The 17,728-nt window shown below is 44.8% G+C and overlaps 1 protein-coding gene across 2 annotated transcripts; it reads right to left on the reverse strand.

Moving 5' to 3' along the window:
- Positions 1 to 643: 643 nt before the first annotated feature.
- On the reverse strand, positions 644 to 7,731 carry msl2 (Male-specific lethal 2-like 1). 2 transcript variants are annotated; one of them, XM_014159350.2, is made up of 3 exons: positions 7,406 to 7,731; positions 1,859 to 3,204; positions 644 to 1,755 (listed from the first exon to the last, which is right to left on the reverse strand). In XM_014159350.2, exons 1-3 carry the CDS (start codon positions 7,482 to 7,484, stop codon positions 1,444 to 1,446), a joined length of 1,737 nt encoding a protein of 578 aa, XP_014014825.1. In that variant the 5' UTR covers positions 7,485 to 7,731; the 3' UTR covers positions 644 to 1,443. The 2 variants fall into 2 exon arrangements, with proteins under 2 accessions (XP_014014825.1, NP_001167043.1); NM_001173572.1 differs by having other exon boundaries at positions 6,234 to 7,673.
- Positions 7,732 to 17,728: the final 9,997 nt, after the last annotated feature.

Raw genomic sequence — 17,728 nt, forward strand, 5'->3', positions numbered from 1 at the left:
TCCTCGACGTGTCCTCCTACAACGCCTTTGTCATATGGCGAGAGATCAAGCCCGACTGGATGCCTCGGAAGCGGAACAAGAGGGTGTTCCTGGAGCAGCTGGGAAAGGCGCTTGTCAAGCCCTTGATACAAAGAAGGCAGCGTCTCCCCCGCACCGAAGCCGCGTCCAGGGGGTCTCTCTGACCCGGCCTGGACGCGGGGGACGCGGGGGGGGAACAGCTCCTAACACATGGCCGAGCCAGGGGGTCTCTCTGACCCGACCTGGACGCGGGGGAACAGCTCCTAACACATGGCCGAGCCAGGGGGTCTCTCTGACCCGACCTGGACGCGGGGGAACAGCTCCTAACACATGGCCGAGCCAGGGGGTCTCTCTGACCCGGCCTGGACGCGGGGGAACAGCTCCTAACACATGGCCGAGCCAGGGGGTCTCTCTGACCCGGCCTGGACGCGGGGGAACAGCTCCTAACACATGGCCGAGCCAGCGGGTCGCTCTGACCCGGCCGAGACAACGGGAGGGTTAATATTCTATGACTAATGAAACAATTTCCTTTAAGTAATTTGTGCAAAGTGAATTGTGATTATCTTATTGGACTTGAAATAGTCTGGTATGATTTCAGTTTGAGTGTGAAAAAGAGAGACACAACTTAGGTTTTGATTTTCTTTTTTGTGGAAATATGTTACACTTATATTACAGGTTTTTAAATGCCCAGAGGGAAAATGAAACCAAAGGACAGTTGGAGACAGCAGAAACTAGCACTAACAGGACAGCGACATAATTTAGACAGAACCGCCCACACTGGATCTGATAGGCTGGCAGCTGGAGTGGGTGTGGCCAACCGCTACCTAGGTTAGGTGACCTCCAATAAATACTGCAAATGTTTGTTGTTAATGTAACTTATAAAATATATCATAAAATGTCCTTTTAAATGGAATTTGATAAGTTCTGTGTACAAAAACAAAAGTTCATAAATTACAGCCAGTCTATGGATGTGTGTCTGTGTCCTGCAAACCCAGGGCCAGCCTCAAACACCATATTACCCATCTAGTGGACTGAGGCCCTGACCAAAAATAGTGCACTATCTAGGGAATAGGATGCCATTTGGGACACTCACTTTTCACTGAACCACCCCTCCCTCTGACAAACAGCGCAACAAGCCCATCTCAGGCTGAAACGTCATGCCCTACACATCACTGATAGTACAAAACAAAACTTCTAACCCTCACAAAATGAAATCTCTGAACATACAGTAACGATATCCCTCTTCCTCCATCATCAGTACGTAAGACCAAAAGCACGTTCCGGGCGCTGGCTGGACAGTTTGCATGTGTTTCTTAGTCACACTTCCTCTCCCGCCCGTCACAGTAGCTGCCTTATTCTTAACCCCGCCCCTCCAGGTCCCTCTTCACAGCCCATTGGTCAATAATGTCCAAGGAGGACGTGTCTTCAACAGTCAAACCTCATGTCCAGCGAATCATCAAACCCCCTGTCTTCATGTCCCGCCCCCACACCGGACAGGAAGGACACTCCCGTCACCCCAGACGCTCCTGTTGCCGTGGTGATGAGCTGGTTGCCATGTTGGGTGTTGCTGGTTGCCGGGCTGCGCAGGGCTGCAGCGGTGATGGAGGTGAGGTTGATGCCGAGTGTCAGCCGCGTCTGTTCTAGAGCCTTCTCTGGAACCGCAAACGCCTCCAGCTTCTTCTCCCCGTTTGCCATGTAGGAGTTCTGGCAGCCGCGGCAGATACAGTCCAGACATGCCTTGGAGGAGAAATATTATTATAATTTACAATCAGTGAACTACATATGGACAGGGGAACAATGTCATTTCAGACCAAGCCATAGTAAATCTATAGTAACTCACCTTGCGGTTGGAGTAGCAGGGGCAGCGCTGCCCTCTGCAGGTGAGAACAGAGGGGTTCTGAGTGGCTCTCCCACACTTACAGCCCTTCTTCTCCACCGGCTTCTTGTACAGGGGCTTGGAGGGGCTGGGTGGGTGAGAGAGAGGGTGAGCATGGCCGTGGGGGTGGGGTGGCAGGCGGTCACGGGGCTGTGCGCGGGGCTTGGGGACTCCCTGCCTGGCCTTGGAGTAGGCCTTCTTAGGGCCCCCGTGGTGCTCCAGGCTCTTCTTCAGGCCCTTGGATGACACCAGCATTGTCTTTCCCAACTTTGGAGGCCCTCCGTTGGGCACGGGTGCCAGGTGAGGCGGGGTGATGGCGGAGTGAAGTTTGGGCTCCCGTTTGACAGTGGCTGCTGGGTTGGGGAGGTGAGAGGCGTTGGTGGTGCTCAGGGGTGAGCCTCTGAGGATGCTGGCGATGGGGAGGGGCTGCACCTTCTCACTGTCGCTCTCAGAGCGTGAACGCTTGCGGTGACAGCGAGGGGGTAGGCGAGAGAGAACAGGGATGGGCTGGGGGAGAGGCAGGGGAAGTCTAGGGATGTTCTCCGAGGGGAGGGAGGGGGTGAGGCAAGGGGAGTCATGGGTAGGATGGCAGTAAGATCCGTTGTGGGGGGGAATAGAGGGAAAGTCTGGCTGGGGGTCAGGCGGTTCAGGTTCAGGCTCCAGGGTCCTAAGAACCTCCTCCACGCTCAACAACAACGTATCTCCGCCATGTTTATTAAGCTCCTCCCCAAATGTGCTGATGTCACAAAGTCCCACCTCCCCACTACCTAACATGCCAACACACACAGGTAGCTCCTCCCCCAAGCTCTCCTGCTTCAGAACACCTCCCCCTGTAGCTAAGGTAACAGGTGGTGGCACATCCTGATTGGTCAGGCCGTTACAGTCATGCAGCCCATTAACCCCGCCCACAGGGCTAAGGCCCTCCTCCTGGCTCTCCTCTTCAGCCGGAGCCTCATCAGGTCTGAGGCCAGACGTTGAGGGGGCCGTCGGGGGAGACTGGCTCTCAGTGTCCTCCCCTTCCTGCCCGCTTTCGGCCAATGAAAGGCCCTCATTAAGAATGGCGAGGAGGTCGGGCGAATCGCTGGCTGCACTGGCAATGTGCGGGGCGAGAGGTGATTGAGCGATGTAGAGGCAGAGTTTCCTGTAGCAGTGGACCAATAAGGAGAGCTGCCTGTTCTCCTGGAAGCGGGAGTAGTCTTTACACCAGGAACAGGACGGCTTGAGCAGCATCCTCTGGCCCTTACAGCCCCGACACACATAGTGCTGGCACTGGGAGTTAGTGGGCGCTATGGGGTCCTGCAGCAGGTTACCTGGACAGAGACAGAGAATAATTAGATGTGATTTATGGCACGACAACATTAATTTATCCTTTATTCAACTGGGGAAGAACCATTGAGGGAAATCACTCCAGCGGCAGCATTATAACCATCCATACAACATGACAACTCAAACCATAAACAGGAGCCATAATTATTCATAACAAGTCGATGATATGAAGCTTAGCGGTGGACTGATATGAGTATTGAGGTGGGCTATATATAAAAGTGATTAATTCAATTGCTGTTCAGCTCTGAATATTCAACTCTAATGCAATGAGCACAACCTCAACGCAATAGCATTACATTAAGTGTAACGACTTTAAATCATAAAGGTTTAAATTAACCCCTTTGCCATCTTAATATACTGAACAAAAATATAAACGAAACATGCAACAATTTCAAAGATTTTACTGAGTCACAGTTCTTATAAGGAAATCAGTCAATTTAAATAAATTGGGCCCTAATCTATGGATTTCTTTGGATTCCACATAAATGGGCTGGGGTGCAGCCATGGTTGGGCCTTGGAGGGCATAGGCACACCCACTTGGTAGCCAGGACCAACCACTGGGGAGCCAGGCCCAGCCAATCAGAATGAGTTTTTCCTCCACAAAAGTGCTTTATTACAGACATAAATACTCGTCATCTGTGGCATTGTGTTGTGTGACAAAACTGCACATTTTAAAGTTGCCTTTTATTGTCCCTAGCACAAGGTGAACCTGTGCAATGATCATGCTGTTTAATCAGCTTCTTAATATGCCACACCTGTCAGGTGGATAGATTATCTTGGCAAAGGATAAATGCTCACTAACAAGGACGAAAACAAATTTGTGCATAATATTTGAAAGAAATACGTTTTTGTGCGTATGGAACATTTCTGGGATTTTTTTATTTCAGCTCATGAAACATGGGACCAACACTTTACATGTGCTTATATATTTTTGTTCTGTGTAGTTTAACATGGTTCAAGTTAGTAAGCGTAGAAGGTTCCTATTCTGTATGCTTATTACAACCACTTATAAAAGGTAAAATTAAGAGGCAGCTCAAGACTGACTCCCTCTGCAAGGCTTGATGACAGCTGTGCTTTGAGAGCAGCTTCCTTAGCTACGCCGGTTGTTAGGGACGGCAGCTGAGAGAGCGGGCTTGCGGGAGGGATGAAGGGAGTTCCATTTATAAAGGACAACAAACATGCCTTAGATACAGGACAGACTAGGATGCATCCTCTACTCGTCACACACACCAAATTCATTAATATACTCTAAATTGAAAAAGTATCATGAAAGTGTGTGACAAAAGGTTTAAACAAGACTGCAGTTTTATGGCACCAAAAATCTAATGTACAGGTATCTGACAAAATAAAGGAAACACTATAGTAAATGAGAGCTACAAAATATATTGAAAGCAGATGCTTCCACACAGGTGTGGTTCCTGGGTTAATGTAAATGATAACTTGTTCTCAACTGGCCTACCTGGTTAAATAAAGGTAAAATAAAAATAAATTAGACAATTAACATACCGTCATGCATAGGGTAACGTATAAAAATGCCAGGATGCCATTATTTTGTCTACCCACAGGGCACGAGTGGTCACTGAATGGTTTGATGAGCCTAAAAACGATGTAAATCATATGCCATCTCAACCCAATTGAACACTTATGGGATATTAAAGAGCAGCACCTTAGTGTTTTCCACCACCATCAACAAGACACCAAACTATGGAATTTCTCATGGAAGAGGGTGTTGCATCCTTCCAATAGAGTTCAAGATGCTACTTTATATAATGTTTACATACCCTACATTACTTATCTCATATGTATATACTGTACTCTATCCCATCTACTGCATCTTGCCATCTTGATTTAATGTATCACTAGCCACTTTAAACAATGCCACTTCATATAATGTTTTCATACCCTACATTACTCATCTCATATGTATATACTGTACTCTATACCATCTACTGCGTCTTGCCTATGCCGTTCGGCCATCACTCATTTATATATTTATATGTACATATTCTTATTCATTCCTTTACACTTGTGTGTATATAAGGTAGATGTTGTGAAATGTTTAGATTACTTGTTAGATATTACTGCATGGTCTAAACTAGAAGCACAAGCATTTTGGTACACTCGCATTAACATCTGCTAACCATGTGTATGTGACCAATAAAACTTGATTTGAAGATACTTGTAGAATATATGCCACGGTGCATTAGAACCTTTCCGGCTCGTCTCGTCCTAACGCCCTATTAAGACACTGTTGGCGTTTGCTTTATTTTGGCAGTTACCCGAGTCGCTGCCTACACACAACAAAATACGTATTCTACTATGCACCTGTCAAAGTAAACATTGCGTGTGAGGACTGGAGTAACAGGGAAAAACGTCACCCCATTGAATGAACATCATACTCATTAATAATTTGTAACAGTGACGGGGAAGGCTATATCTATACTTAGGCAACCGTTCCAAATAATAATAAAATGAGAAAACACACAGCACTAGTAGTCTTTACCGCGCTCGTGTATCTGCTCCGCACTGGGGGGTTAATCTAGAGATGCATTTTTAAAGACTGCGCACACACGATGGATGCTTAATGAATATATACATCTTTTTTGTGGGGGGGGGACACTCCTCTTCTGCCTACATGCACCTGTCTGAAAGTGATTTAGTTACATATGGAGGTGGAGAAGGGAGGTTAGCTAGCTATGATGAATGCGGAAATGTAACTAACCAGTCCAATAGCTAACTTGTTAACTAACTCATGCAAACAAACCGGTCAAATTAGCCACCCTGGATCAGTGTGTGTAGCTATGAGATACATTTTATTGGATCATAGTGAAATGTGCAGTCGCTAGCTTGCGAAGCTAGACAGCTTTACGCCATCAGCTAAATAGTTGCTCCGACATTCAATAGAAATGGGGGTGTGTCATGGCGGGGGGAGCTAGGCTAGTTAGCTATTGCAGTTAGCTGGATAGCTACAGGGAAACCGAGGCTGTTAAAATAATAATACCAGTGCACCTACCACACACGAGGCAGGACAGCGACTGGCGGAAGAACGGGAGCAGCTTGTAGAGCTCCGCCAGGGCCCGTGGGTCGCGAGGGTCGCACTGCAGCACCGAACGACACGCGGACACGTACAGTGTGGTCGCATTCACCGGGTTCATCTCAACAGCCAAGAGACAGAAACATCCAGTCCCGAGAAAAAAGCAAAACAAACGCACAGGTCCGACCTCAACGAAAGTCCCGTGGCTCCCGTTAAGCGGGGATGGGGCTCGCGACTCTCTTTTTGTCCGTTTTATTATTGGCCAAAGGAGGCGGGGAGCAGGCGAGCTGTGTCGAGGGCATAGATGGGTGATGTAGTTAGCTGCTAACTTAGTTTAGCTTGACACCAGCACTATTTTGGCTAAGATATATTATATGCACCAAATAGGCAAAATGATGTGTGATGCAGCAAATCACAACTACAAAACACACACACATGAAGTATATGATCTGGTAGTACGGGTTGAACATTACATTACTGTGTTCATAATCACAACCAAGCCATCTTTAAGACTATCGCTTTCCCCTTTTCCATGGCACAAAATGTGCCCAAATGATCATCATGGCATAAAAATAAAACTGTAAATCCCATTAATAGCATAGCTAGCTATATAAAAATAAATCTGGAGAAAAAATGTATTCAAAATTGAATTAATTCATCAAAGTCCGTTCACATGTCTTCCACGAAATCCGTGGTGCGAGCAGAACTCGCTGGTTATTCGACAACAATACAGTCACTGGTGTGGTCGGTGGCGCTCTTTCTCCGGCCTCCAATTATACACTGCTAGACACCTTCGTACCAAATTCAAAAATAGCTACTTTGTTAATGTTAATAGTTAAAACTCATTCGTTCATTCTCCCTCCTTCCACCATCCTTATTCGCAGTTTTATTATTCGCATTCTTAGCTAAAGTTGGCTCCTCTCCTTTTGGCCTGCATATTCGGGGCACATAGGCAGGGATAGCTAATGTTAGCGAGCAACACAGATTCTGTTGTTGTCTGTGGTTCATGGCGGCTACGCCGCGAAAACAAAACAGGCCGTCTTGGCTCCTGCTAGCGCACTGAACTAAAGGTAAAGCCAGTTAGCGCAGGATAGCTAATAAGAGGGGGTATACTGGAAGAGGTAGTGGAGATGGAAAGATAGTGTGGAAACCTTTGTTGAAGTAAAATAAGCGCCCGTGAGAGCACCGGAGTATATTTACGCCAGCCGCGCCAGTTTGGAGCGGCGGCATCAGGAACAAAAATAGGCCGCTTTTCCTCTTTCTGGAGTTAGTCCTTCGTTTTTTACCACCTCTCTGGCTGGGTATGAGCAGAAAAGCAGTCGGTGTTACGAAGTCCTCTGTCGGCGTTCGAAGAACACTCCTGTATATTTTTGGAGTAGCTAATATTGGAATAGGTTTGTGTAGCCTGCTGCTATCGCTAGCCGCGGAGGTTCTTCTCCCCTCCCTTTTCCTCCCCCGTCCGTAGGCAATCAAACAGGGGGCGCTGTTGCTCACATCTCGCGAGAATACAATTCAAACTGGTTTCCTTGGTTACATAAGTGTTCTCTCAAGTCAATATATTATATTAACATGGAAAGTAAACACTTGCATTGTCAAAGTAAACATGGTCAAAGACAGGAATATACTATATTGTTTGTAATCAAGCAATACTAATGAGGGTAGTAATCATATTAATAGCAATTGCAACAAATAATTAAAGCTGCAAGCAGCAATTGTATTTATTTTTTATTTAACCTTCATTTAACTAGGCAATGCCAGGGTTCAAGCTGTTCGCCCACTGTGCCACCATCAGGACAAATCGGACACATTTTGGACCATATGTAATGATGTTGACTATTTTAAACGCCTTCTTCTCGAGAACAGCTGGACCGATCTGCACCAAATTTAGTACATTCCCTTTACAGTACCTTCGGAAAATATTCAGACCCCTTGACATTTTGTTACATTACAGCCTTAATCTAAAATGTATTAAAAAAATATATATATCCTCATCAATCCACAAACAATAACCCTTATGCGAAAACAGGTTTAAAGAAACTTTTGCCCCCCAAAAAGATACCTTATTTACATAAGTATTCATACCCTTTGCTATTAGACTTGAATTTTACCTCAGATTCATCCTGTTTCCAATGATCATCCTTGAGATGTTTCGACAACTTGATTGGAGTCCACCTGTGGTAAATTCAATTGATTGGACATCATTTGGAAAGGCACACACCTGTCTACATAAGGCCCTACAGTTGACAGTACAACTCAGAGCAAAAACCAAGCCATGAGGTCGAAAGAATTGTCCGTAGAGCTCTGAAACAGGATTGTGTCGAGGCACAGATCTGGGGAAGGGTACCAAAACATTTCTGAAGCATTGAAGGTCCCCAAGAACACAGTGGCTTCCATCATTCTTCATTGGAAGAAGTTAAAAACCACCAAGACTCTTCCTGGAGCTGGCCGCCTGGCCAAACTGAGCAATCTGGAGAGAAGGGCCTTGGTCAGGGAGGTGACCAAGAACCCTATTGTCACCCTGACAGAGCTCCAGATGGACAACCATCTCTGTAGCACTCCACCAATCAGGCCTTTATAGTAGAGTGGCCAGACGGAAGCTACTCCTCAGTAAAAGGCACATGACAACCCGCTTGGAGTTTGCCAAAAGGCACTTAAAGACTCTCAGACCATGAGAAACAAGATTCTCTGGTCTGATGAAACCATGTTAAACTCTTTGGCCTTAATGCCAACTGTCATGTCTGGAGGAAACATGGCACCATCCCTACGGTGAAACATGGTGGTGGCAATATCATGCTGTGGGGATGTTTTTCAGAGGCAGGGATTGGGAGACTAGTCAGGATCGAGGGAAAGATGAACGGTGCAAAGTACAGAGAGATCCTTGATAAAACCTTCTCCAGAGACCTCAGGACCTCAGACTGGGTGAAGGTTCACCTTCCAACAGAACAACGACCCTAAGCTCACAGCCAAGACAACGCAGGAGTGGCTTTGGGACAAGTCTCTGAATGTCCTTGTGGCCCAGCCAGAGCCCGGACTTGAACCCAATCGAACATCTCTGGAGAGACCTGAAAATAGCTGTGTATTAACGCACCCCATCAACCTGACAAAACTTGAGAGGATCTGCAGAGAAGAATGGGAGAAACTCCCCAAATACAGGTGTGCCAAGCTTGTAGCATCATACCCAAGAAGACTCGAGGCTGTTATCGCTGGTAAAGGTGCTTCAACTGTGATATTTCAGTTTTATTTTTTTATAAATGAGCAAATTTCTAAACCTGTTTTCATGTTGTCATTATGGGGTATAGTGTGTAGATTGAGGGAAAAAAATATATTTTAGAATAAGGCTGTAACCTAACAAAATGTGGAAAAGTCAAGGGGTCTGAATACTTTCTGAAGGCACTGTATACACCCATGTTTTTAAACACAAGATTGTCTAGGACTAGCTCAAACAATATTGCTGTTATAAGCCAATGAGCTTGCATGAAGGTTTTTCCTGTCCAACAGCACCACCATTTGGCCAAACTGAACCATACATTACCGGTAAGCTAGACTAATCCCTGAGCATGTGTGCCAAATTCCGTCACTCTGAGTCAAACAGATCAAGAGATATAAACATGTGCCGGTTATAGCGCCACCGTGTGGTCGATCTGAATGTGCTTGCAAATGTTGAGTCTTGATAGTGTTTGGAACATGTGTACCAAGTTTTGTTTCAGTACGAATATCCGTGTCTGATTTATATGCTTTTGGGTGCCAGGTCACGCCCATCTGAATGTTTTTATTGGTCAGTATTTATTGGTCAGCGGCCATGTTGTTTGAGATGCTAGCCTGGAAAATCTTTACGTTGTGAGAACTTGGCCCACAGATGAAATGTGTCAGGTTTCGTGCAGATTGGTCAATGTGTGCCTGAGGAGTAACGTTTTGTGTTTTTATTCAAAATCACTGAAAATTCGTCATGGCGGACTTTATGGGTCAAAGGGCAATTTTGTTCCTTATTTGCTTCCTGCAACACAAATTCAAAAAAGTTCTGGGACATTGTAAAGTCCATGGAGAAGAAGAACACCTCCTCCCAACTGCCCACTGCACTGAGGATAGGAAACTCTGTCACCACCGATAAACCCACTATAATTGAGAATTTCAATAAGCATTTTTCTACGGCTGGCCATGCTTTCCACCTGGCTACCCCTACTGCAGTCAACAGCACTGCACCCCCCACAGCTACTCGCCCAAGCCTTCCCCATTTCTCCTTCTCCCAAATCCATTCAGCTGATGTTCTGAAAGGGCTGCAAAATCTGGACCCCTACAAATCAGCCGGGCTAGACAATCTGGACCCTTTCTTTCTAAAATTATCTGCCGAAATTATTGCAACCCCTATTACTAGCCTGTTCAACCTCTCTTTCGTGTCGTCTGAGATTCCCATAGATTGGAAAGCAGCTGCTGTCATCCCCCTCTTCAAAGGAGGGGACACTCTTGACCCAAATTGCTATAGACCTATATCCATCCTACCCTGCCTTTCTAAGGTCTTTGAAAGCCAAGTCAACAAACAGATTACCGACCATTTCGAATCCCACCGCACCTTCTCCGCTATGCAATCTGGTTTCAGAGCTGGTCATGTGTGCACCTCAGCCACGCTCAAGGTCCTAAACGATATCGTAACCGCCATCGATAAGAAACAATACTGTGCTGCCGTTTTCATTGACCTGGCCAAAGCTTTCGACTCTGTCAATCACCACATCCTCATCAGCAGACTCAATAGCCTTGGTTTCTCTAATAATTGCATCGCCTGGTTCACCAACTACTTCTCTGATAGAGTTCAGTGTGTCAAATCGGAGGGCCTGTTGTCCGGACCTCTGGCAGTCTTTATGGGGGTGCCACAGGGTTCAATTCTTGGGCCAACTCTTTTCTCTGTATACATCAATGATGTCGCTCTTGCTGCTGGTGAGTCTCTGATCCACCTCTACGCAGACAACACCATTCTGTATACTTCTGGCCCTTCTTTGAACACTGTGTTAACAACCCTCCAGACAAGCTTCAATGCCATACAACTCTCCTTCCGTGGCCTCCAACTGCTCCTAAATACAAGTAAAACTAAATGCATGCTCTTCAACCGATCGCTGCCTGCACCTGCCCGCCTGTCCTGCATCACTACTCTGGACGGTTCTGACTTAGAATATGTGGACAACTACAAATACCTAGGTGTCTGGTTAGACTGTAAACTCTCCTTCCAGACTCACATCAAACATCTCCAATCCAAAGTTAAATCAAGAATTGGCTTCCTATTTCGCAACAAAGCATCCTTCACTCATGCTGCCAAATATACCCTAGTAAAACTGACCATCCTACCGATACTCGACTTCGGCGATGTCATTTACAAAATAGCCTCCAATACCCTACTCAACAAACTGGATGCAGTCTATCACAGTGCCATCCGTTTTGTCACCAAAGCCCCATATACTACCCACCACTGCGACCTGTACGCTCTCGTTGGCTGGCCTTCGCTTCATAATCGTCGCCAAACCCACTGGCTCCAGGTCATCTACAAGACCCTGCTAGGTAAAGTCTCCCCTTATCTCAGCTCACTGGTCACCATAGCAGCACCCACCTGTAGCACGCGCTCCAGCAGGTATATCTCTCTGGTCACCCCCAAAGCCAATTCCTCCTTTGGCCGTCTCTCTTTCCAGTTCTCTGCTGCTATCACACTTATCTCCCTCACTAGCTTTAAGCACCAGCTGTCAGAGCAGCTCACAGATCACTGCACCTGTACATAGCCCATCTATAATTTAGCCCAAACAACTACCTCTTCCCCTACTGTATTTATTTATTTTATTTATTTTATTTTGCTCCTTTGCACCCCATTATCTCTATTTCTACTTTGCACTTTCTTCTACTACAAATCTACCATTCCAGTGTTTTACTTGCTATATTGTATTTACTTTGCCACCATGGACTTTTTTGCCTTTACCTCCCTTATCTCACCTCATTTGCTCACATCGTACATAGACTTATTTTTCTACTGTATTATTGACTGTATATTTGTTTTACTCCATGTGTAACTCTGTGTTGTTGTATGTTGTCAAACTGCTTTGCTTTATCTTGGCCAGGTCGCAATTGTAAATGAGAACTTGTTCTCAACTTGCCTACCTGGTTAAATAAAGGTGAAATAAATAAAAACATAAAAATAAATGAGGAGAGGCTCATCACTAGTTGCCACAGTCATAAACCCCGCCTCTTTCTACAATTTATCTTATTATAATCTGATTTTAAACCTAACCTTAACCACACTGCTAACCTTATGCCTAACCTTAAATTAAGACCAAAAATGTAATATGTTTTTGCAAATTTTTATGATATATCCAATTATGACTTTGTGGCTGTGGTAACTGGTGACAACCTGAGGAGAGGGACATGTAGTGCATCCGGAAAGTATTCAGACCCCTTCACTTTTTCCATATGTTACGTTACAGCCTTATTCTAAAATGTATTAAATAAATGTTTTTCCTCATCAATATACACACAATAACCCATAATGACAGAGCGAAAACCTTTTTTTTAGACATTTTGAGCAGCGTTTCTTTCTTTTTTTTCTTCAGAAAACGGTATGGGGAGGTTCTCTTTTGCACTGTTCAACCAATCCAGTACACGTGGATGCGGAGTTAAGATGGAGTGTTGCCTTGTTAACATAGAAAAGAGGAAGTCATGACACAGGCTCTCTTTCCATTCCATTCCCCCTGAAAACCGGATGCATCTGGTTGTGTCCGTCCTGCTGAGGGTGGAAAAGGTATAAAGGCCTAGGTTGGCGATTTACTACCACCTGCAGTCTGGCATGTTTGCTCTCAATTATAATTCATTGGCTGATCCCCCCCTAATAACCTGGATGTAATTATGTGGTCCTTCCTTAACCCATAGGAAGTCCCACCCAGTTGACTACTTCAAAATGGTGAAAGCCCTCTGGTGCTGACTATGCTAAAATGGACTTTTGGTTACTAGAGTCCTCTATACATCTTTATGTAACTGACACAGAAATGCTTACACAACAGTCATGTGCATTGAGTAGGAAAAACGGACCTATAAGTTCCTCAGTGGAGATAGGGGAATTAGATTGACTAACCCCCCTAGGAAGGAAGTGTCATTTCAGCACAGATGTTGGAAATTAGATGAATGACATCTCAAATTGAGATTGTTAGATACTCTAAAACTGTGTGTGTGTGTGTGTGTGTGTGTGTGTGTGTGTGTGTGTGTGTGTGTGTGTGTGTGTGTGTGTGTGTATAAAGGGTCTTTCTTCTGTAACTGTGTGCGTGGGCACGTGTGTGTGGGCACGCGTGCGTGTGTAGCAGTATGAGTATACTATGAGTGTACAGAACATACATTAAGAACGCCTCAATTTATCGGGGCATGGACTCTACAAAGTGTTGAAAGCGTTCCACAGGGATGCTGGCCAATGTTGACTCCAATGCTTTCCACAGTGTGAAGTTGGCTGGTGGACCATTCTTGATACACACTGGAAACTGTTGAGCATGAAAAACCCAGCAGCGTTGCAGTTCTTGACATACTCAAACCGGTGCACCTGGCACCTACTACCATACCCCGTTCAAAGGCACTTAAATCTTTTGTCTTGCCCATTCACCCTCTGAATGGCACACAGGCACAATCTGTCTCAATTGTCTCATGGCTTAAAAATCCTTCTTTAACCTGTCTCTTCCCCTTCATCTAAACTGACTAAAGTGGTTTTAACAGGTGACATTAATAAGGGATCATAGCTTTCACCTGGAGTCACCTGGTCAAACTATGTCATGGAAAGAGCAGGTGTTCCTAATCTTTTGTACACTTGGTGTATGGATCTTTTATTATAATGGTAAATCATATGAATAGTGTTCAGTCTAATATGGACCTCTGTGGTTATTATTAATAGTTGGAGTGGGAGGGAGCGGGACTGGGAGGGGTGAGTAACTGATATTCCTGCTCTCTATACCTCCACCCCTCTCTCTGCCTAGCAACCAAATAAAAACTCCCTAAACAAATAGGATAGACAGATCCAATTATAAAATCAAATATCATAATTTACTGATCAGAACCTTTCAGACAGAGACAAGCTTTATTTTACTGTTGTTCTCTATGTACCTGATATGTACTCAGCAATTACATGGTAATGGTATAGTGTCATTTCCTGATAGTTACCAATAATTAATATTTTACATTTGCCAACAGCCTATGTTACTTATAGGAGCCAAGGGTTTAAGTCAAGTAATTACTCTTTAGTTTATTTGGGAGCTATATGTAACATTTCTACCTTCAAATAGCTGAGCAGGAAGAATGCAGTGGATTTATCCCAGACAACTGGTTTAGTGGTTTTAACTGAGCGGGGCCATAGTTTTTGTTTGTGACTGATTGGATGCCACAATACTGTGTTATATGCCAAAGCATTAGCAAAGAGAGCTAACACACATCTTCAGGTCTCAGGCAGGGGTACACATCATTTATGCCAGACGCGCGAGCTTGCACCGGCTGCATCACCAGGACCACAGGAACAAAAATAATCCGCTTTTCCTCTTTTTGAGCAGAAAAGCAGTCGATGCGACGAAATTGAAGTCAGCTTTCGAAGAACACTTCTTTGTATTATTGGAGTAGCTAATATTGAAATAGGTTTGTGTAGCCTGCTGCTATTGCTAGCCGTGGAGGTTCTTCTCCCCTCCCTTTTCCTCCCTGCAGTCAATCAAACAGGGGGCGCTGTTGCTCACTTCTTTTATTTCTTCTATGATATAATGGCGGTCGGCTAACAAACGTTAGTTGCATGCCACCACCTGTGCTGGAGTGTGTGGTCAACCACGGTTTACAACATTTCTAAATCCTCCTACCTAACTCAGTACTTCTGCAAAAATAAACAAGACCCCCACTAACTTCTAATAAACTCTTCCCCCATCCTGAAAATCCCTTCCAAACCTCAATGACCCTACACTTTAATCTTTCCCTCTCTTCAACATACTAACAACAATATAATAACACATGCTCCGTTTCTTCGACCATACACTCCAGACACAAACCATTCACATGCATGCCAACCAGATACCACCTCTTCCTTCCTAATCTGACCGCTGAATCTTGGTCCACCAACCTTTCTTTGGAGGGTATATACAGTGCATTCGGAAATTATTCAGACCCCTTGACTTTTCCACATTTTGTTACGTTACAGCCTTATTCTAAGTTTGATTAGGACATGTATTTTTCATCCATCTACACACAATGACAAAGCAAAAACAGGTTTTTAGAATTTTTTACAAATGTATTAAAAATAAAAAACAGATCACAGACCCTTCACTCAGTACTTTGTTAAAGCACCTTTGGCAGCGATTACAGCCTTGAGTCTTCTTGGATATGACGCTATAAGCTTGGCACACCTGTATTTGGGGAGTTTCTTCCCTTCAGATCCTCTCAAGCTCTGTCAGGTTGAATGAGGAGCGTCGCTGCACAGCTATTTTCAGGTCTATCCAGAGATGGTCGATTGGGTTCAAATCCGGGCTCTGTCTGGGCCACTCAAGGGCATTCAGAGACTTGTCCTGAAGCCACTCCTGCGTTGTCTTGGCTGTGTGCTTAGGGTCGTTGTCCTGTTGGAAGGTAAACCTTCACCCCAGTCTGAGGTCCTGAGCACTCTGGAGCAAGTTTTCATCAAGGATCTCTCTGTACATTGCTCCGTTCATCTTTCCCTCGATCCTGACTAGTCTTCCTGACGTTGAAAAACATCCCCACAGCATGATGCTGCCACCACCATGCTTCACCATAGGGATGGTGTCAGGTTTCCTCCAGATGTGACGCTTGGCATTCAGTCCAAAGTGTTCAATCTTGGTTTCATCAGACCAGAGAATCTTGTTTCTCATGGTCTGAGAGTCCTTTAGGTGCCTTTTGGCAAACTCCAAGAGGGCTGTCATGTGCCTTTTACTGAGGAATGGCTTCCGCCTGGCCACTCTAGCTTAAAGGCCTGATAGGTGGAGTGCTGCAGAGATGGTTGTCCTTCTGAAAGTTTCTCCCATCTCCACAGAGGAACTCTGAAGCTCTGTCAGAGTGACCATCAGGTTCTTGGTCACCTCCCTGACCAAGGTGGTTCCAAACTTCTTCCATTTAAGAATGATGGAGACCACTGTGTTCTTGGGGACCTTCAATGCTGTAGACATTTTTTGGTACCCTTCCCCAGATCTGTGCCTCGACACAATCCTGTCTCGGAGCTCTACGGACAATTCCTTCGACCTCATGGCTTGGTTTTTGCTATGACATGCACTGTCAACTATGGGACCTTATATAGACAGGTGTGCCTTTCCAAATCATGTCCAATCAATTGAATTTGCCACAGGTGGACTTCAATTAAGTTGTAGGAACATCTCAAGGATGATCAATGGAAACAGGATGAACCTGAGCTAAATTTCGAGACTCATGTCAAAGAGTCTGAATACTTATGTAAATAAGGTATTTCTGTTTTTTATTTTTAATACATTTGCAAAAAAAATTAAAATAATCTGTTTTCACTTTATCATTGTGGGGTATTGTGTGTAGATTGAGGAAAATGTAAAAAAAAAAATCAATTTAAGAATAAGGCAATAACGTAACAGAATGTGGAAAAAGTCAAGGGGTCTGAATACTTTCCGATGCACTGGAAATGCCGGCCCTTGGGCCATCTCTTCTGGCTCTGATCTTACATTTGGCCTCACCTCTACCCAGTGGAACATAAATATCAATTATATCTTGTTTCAAAGCTCTTTAACTATCTGGTCTACAACTTCATTCCCTTCCACACTCGAATGTGCTGGGATCCAGCAGAAGGTCACTCCTATTAGATTTACTAGATGGTAAACTATCAATACAGACAGAGAATCTGAGCATGCTATAATTTTAACAGGTTGTACGTCCTCCACCCACTGGAGGTCAACTACTATCGCCAACAGTTCAACTGAGTATACTGACAGTTCATCTGTTAGTCTTCTACATATCTGCACATCAAATTCAGGAATGTAAACACCTGCTCCTGTGTGCCCACTATCTGGGTCCTTGGATCCATCTGGGAAAAGCGGTAAAAAAAAACATTAACTTCTACCAATGTAATTGTCACCAGTTTCCCTATATCACTGACTTTGACCAATCTTTCCTTTTCTCTACCAATGTTAGATCAGCAACAGGATCTGGGAGTAACAATGGAGGAACATCCCCTATCACCACAGAAGGGCCAACCTCCAACTCCGTCAAACCACTCTCATCAGCAAGCTTTCCAACTGTCCAACCAAAACCACTGCCTTGTCTACTAGTATACTCCCAACAGTCATCTAGAACAGTATCAGTGAGATGCTCAACCTCACAGCCTTTCAACCTAACCCTATAAGCTAATGACACTTTTTTACGCCATACATCCAAAGGCATCTCACCTGCCTCCACTAGTAAGGCACATATGTTGATTTAAATGCCCCAATACATATCCTTAAAGCTATATACTGGATTCTGTCCAG

Source organism: Salmo salar, chromosome ssa19 (assembly GCF_905237065.1).
Source record: "Salmo salar chromosome ssa19, Ssal_v3.1, whole genome shotgun sequence".
Classification (NCBI taxonomy): domain Eukaryota; kingdom Metazoa; phylum Chordata; class Actinopteri; order Salmoniformes; family Salmonidae; genus Salmo; species Salmo salar.

What these genes read in the sequence shown, in the direction of transcription:
- msl2 (NM_001173572.1), bottom strand. Translation starts at nt 6,375, where the DNA reads ATGAACCCGGTGAATGCGACCACACTGTACGTGTCCGCGTGTCGTTCG. An exon ending in GCTGTCCTGCCTCGTGTGTG is followed by an intron (nt 3,205 to 6,233) that starts GTAGGTGCACTG and finishes GTCTCTGTCCAG; the next exon opens with GTAACCTGCTGCAGGACCCC. An exon ending in CCTGCTACTCCAACCGCAAG is followed by an intron (nt 1,756 to 1,858) that starts GTGAGTTACTAT and finishes TTCTCCTCCAAG; the next exon opens with GCATGTCTGGACTGTATCTG.